The 4,338-nt window shown below is 43.9% G+C and overlaps 1 protein-coding gene across 1 annotated transcript; it reads right to left on the bottom strand.

Annotated features, from left to right (window-relative positions):
• Positions 1-312: 312 nt before the first annotated feature.
• Positions 313-3,241, bottom strand: LOC308163199 (tripartite motif-containing protein 16-like; the record flags this gene model as incomplete). The annotated part of the gene is made up of 6 exons (XM_080550716.1): positions 313-836; positions 993-1,052; positions 1,367-1,526; positions 1,661-1,894; positions 2,000-2,095; positions 2,657-3,241. The coding sequence occupies 6 exons, from the start codon at positions 3,239-3,241 to the stop codon at positions 313-315; spliced, it is 1,659 nt and encodes a 552-aa protein (XP_080406842.1).
• Positions 3,242-4,338: the final 1,097 nt, after the last annotated feature.

Genomic DNA, 4,338 nt, shown 5'->3' with positions numbered 1-4,338 from the left:
GAACACTATCATAGCATGGAGATTTGATACGGGAAGCAATAATCAATATACATTTTCTAGAGCATAAACTATAAACAACATTTAAGTATCAGAAAAGGCTTCTGCCATGACAGATGTCCAACAGAATAGTTTGAATCGACACTAATATATGAACCAAGGCACCAGTCTAAACATACATTATTTCTGGAACAGAGCATGTTATATTGAATATGTGATGATGATATAATGATACAACTCTGAAGACTAAATCACAGAGAAAGATGTTTCTACAGAATAATAGGTTATGATAAAGCACCACTCTAACAGAGACCTCTACTCCAGCTGACACAGCTCAACACTGCCAAACAAATTAGCCCCAATCCCAGGATAGAGGGGCTCAGTGAATGTGGTCTGGACTCTGTGGAGGAGGGTCATTGTGTCAGAGGAGACGCTGTAGAAGGACAGAGTACCTGCCCTGTGATCCAGGTACACTCCTACTCTGGAAGACTGAGGGCCTGATACCTTAGTCTCAACACTATTGTGATAGAAACTATAACCACTACTATGGTAGAATAACCTCCAGGACTTGTTATTGCATCCAAATGTACTGTCACCACCTGACCTGCTGATGTCTTTATATGAGACTGCTGCAGCACCATGATTACCACTCCTCTCAACCTCCCAGTAAGAGCGTCCAAACAGACCCTCTCTACACAGCACCTGATACTTGTCAGTGAATCTCTCTGGATGAAAAGGATATGACTGGTCTTGTCTCATCCATTTGACCTTTCTGTTCCCCTCAGACAGAGACAGTTGTTTGTGTGCTGTGTTTGGGTCCAGTGTGAGCTGACAGGAATCTGGGGGAAGAGCAGAGCAGAAACCAAATCAGAAAAGTAATGGGGGTAAGATATCTAACCTGTCTTTGATGAGTCTCTCCCTCTCCTAGAGCTCTCTTATTCTATCTCATGGTTTGTAGAGAGTGTCAGAGGAGATTTCTGGAGAAAGAGACTCACATCGTAAGAACTGGGCTCTGGTCTTGGGCTCTGGTGGCAGTAATACATCCACTGCATCAACTACAGACACACAAACAAATTCAGAGAGAGAAAGACAACATTCACATCATATCATATTACACATACAGTACATGTATTGCAGGGGAGGCTGGAGGAGGTAGAAATCGGAGGACTGGCTCATTATAATGCATGGAATGGAATGAGGAATGGTATCAAATGCTTATCATTACTCATTACATTCCATGCATTACAATAAGCCCATCCTCCAATTTCTACCTCCACCAGCCTCCACTGCTGTACTGTATACAAAGAGATGATTAGGACTGTGTTCTGAAGTTGCCTATATAAAGGGACTAGACAGAGTTTTAGCCCACCTATAGTTGAGATCTTAGGCCACTCCCCCTTAAGGATGTCCTCTAGTTTCTCTCTCAGCTTAGACACAGCCTCAGTCACATCTCCAAAGTACTGAAGAGGATGGATGGTGATGCTGGGTGAGTCTGAAGATACACTGGGACTGGAGAGAGAGACATAACTCTGGAGAGAGAGAGAGAGAGAGAGAGAGAGAGAGAGAGAGAGAGAGAGAGAGAGAGAGAGAGAGAGAGAGAATAACTGAATAATTGAACAGTAAGGTCGTTTCAGTATTCCAGATGGAAGGTCAGTGTAGTTACCTGGAGGAAATGGATGTGGTCCTCTGTGTGTGAAAGCTGTCCCAGCTCAGCGTCTCTCCTCCTCAGCTCAGCGATCTCCTGCTCCAGTCGCTCCAGGACTCCTTCAGCCTGACTCACTGCTGCCTCCTGCTGGGCTCTGATCAGCTGCTTCACCTCAGAGAGCCTTCTCTCAATGGAGCGGATCAGCTCAGTAAAGATCCTCTCACTGTCCTCCACTGCTGCCTGTGCAGAGCGCTGTCAGGACACACACACATAAAAGTTAAATACAAATAATAATAAGTGGAGAATGGCTGACTGGAGGAGAGCAGTAATGGTGCGTCTCCTCTGGTCAATACTCACTGTGAGAGACTCCACAGCCTGTTGGATCTCCTGCAGTTCCTTCTCTCTCTCCTGGACTCTCTGCTGGACCTTCTGCTGACTCATCCCCAGCTGCCTCTGTGGACAAATAGTGAGATAACATTCGGCATTGGTGCACATCACCAATAATATGCCTAAAACAATTGCAGATGAAAAAACTTAACAATAATTGTACTTTTGTGATTAATACTCATTTAAATATATCATGACATTTGTAACTCATATGGAATACATGTACTGTACATTAAGGCAATGTTTTACTTCATTTTTAAAAAAAATGCAGAAATGATCGGATCATAAAATCCTGGTCAAATTATTATTTCAATCATTAACTCACTTTAGTGTCGGAGACACGGACATGGACTTCCAGCTCCACGCCAGCCCAATAAAGGATGAATTTGTTTAAAAAAACATGTAAATAGTGGTGGATTTTCTATCTTAGAGTGTGTGTTCACAACTGTATATGAATATAACTTTTCTACAGCCATTAGGAGCTTCTAAAATCACAATCTCTCCTCTCTTTCATTTCTAACATGAAGTTTCTCTCCTTTCTGTCAATCATTAATTCATAGAAAGCTGCAGGTGGGAAGACACAGTCAGTTCTTCTACCTTTATCAAACGAGTAGCTCTGGTTCTTACCTGTTTCTCAGTCCTTTCTGCTGCAGCTGAGACTGTATCATGGCCTTTGTGTTCATCCATGACACACAGCAAACAGATACACTGCTGATCAGTACGACAGAACACCTCCAGCAGTTTGTCATGATGGGAGCAGATCTTCTCCTGCAGCTGTGTGGAGGCTTCGACCAGCTTGTGCTTCTTAAAGGCAGGAGATTCATAGTGAGGCTGGAGGTGAGTCTCACAGTATGAGGCAAGACAAACCAGACAGGACTTGAGGGCTTTCTGCTTTCTCCCAGTGCAGACATCACACGCCACATCTCCAGGTCCAGCATCACAGTGAGCAGGAGGAGCAGGAGGAGCAGCTTGGAGTCCTGTCTTCTTCAGTTTCTCCACTAATTCAGCCAACATGGTGTTTTTCCTCAGAACAGGCCTTGGAGTAAAGCTTTCCTTGCACATGGGGCAGCTGTAGACCCCCTTCTGGTCATCCCGATCCCAGCAGCCCTTAATACAGCCCATACAGTAGCTGTGTCCACAGGGAATAGTTACCGGATTCTTCAGTAGATCCAGACAGATCGGACAACTGAAGGAGTCCATGCTCTCTGCCATTGTGCTGCACACACTACCAGACAGAACAGCGTCAGGACAGAGTATCAGTGATAAGTTTCGTTTCTCCGGAAGTGTTTGTGCTTTGTGGGCGTCAACATTTCCTGGTTCTGTGACTTCCTCAAAGATTGTGTTAATGTAAGATGGAGTTAAATTACCATCTGTAGCCACTAGATGGCGCAGTTATACAGCTACCTCATAGCTTACTACAGAGTAGAGCAGGGAGCAGTTCGTCAGCGCAGCTCAGGGATGCCTCTCTGTGCTCTGGACTGCAGGCTGGGTCTGCAACCGCAGTTGGATTTCCGATTTGGTTAAAAAGTGGTTACGGTTCGGTTAAGTCAGGGCTAAGATTAATGGTTTTCAGGCTCCGCGTGTCTCCGTAGTCGCTCCTAAATAAATGCAGTGGTCCAGCTTCCATTCACATCGCCAGGAAGAGACTCCGTTGCACTTTGTCCTACAATGGTGATTGACATATTATGCAACATCCATTCCACACATGGTCGCACTAAACTAAATGACTAAATAATTAAATTAAGATTATAAAAACCCATCCTTTTAATATTGCATTTAAGTTACAAAATAATTAAATTATGATTATATAATGATTAAAGCACTTTGAACTGCAACGTTTGCAGGAAAAGCGCTATACAAATAAAGTTGTTATTATTATGAGGTTAAAGTAGAGATTTCTTTGTATACTCATTTTGGGACCTTTACTGTTCCTAATATAAGCCTAAGACACAGTAGATCACCACATATTGTTAGATAAACTGAAAGCAATTGGGTTCGATAGAACATCGGTGAGTTGGATGCAATCCTACTTAGAGGGGAGGGAACAGGTGGTTAGTGTGAACGGAACACTGTCCCCCCCCCTCCCAGTGACCTGCGGCGTTCCACAAGGAAGCATTTTGGGACCTTTACTGTTCCTAATATATGTGAATGACATGTCATCAGCATGTGATTGCAATTTGTTCCTGTTCGCGGATGACTCGGCTCTGCTGGTCTCTGACAGGGACATATTGCAGGTGGAAAAAGCGCTAAGCACTGAACTGAGTAGAATCTGCATCTGGCTAGCTGACAATAAACTATCAATACACCTA

The sequence above is a fragment of the Nansenia antarctica genome (genome assembly GCF_963989245.1).
Source record: "Nansenia antarctica genome assembly, contig: SUPER_7_unloc_2, whole genome shotgun sequence".
Classification (NCBI taxonomy): domain Eukaryota; kingdom Metazoa; phylum Chordata; class Actinopteri; order Argentiniformes; family Microstomatidae; genus Nansenia; species Nansenia antarctica.
This window is presented reverse-complemented; position numbering and strand designations above follow the sequence as displayed.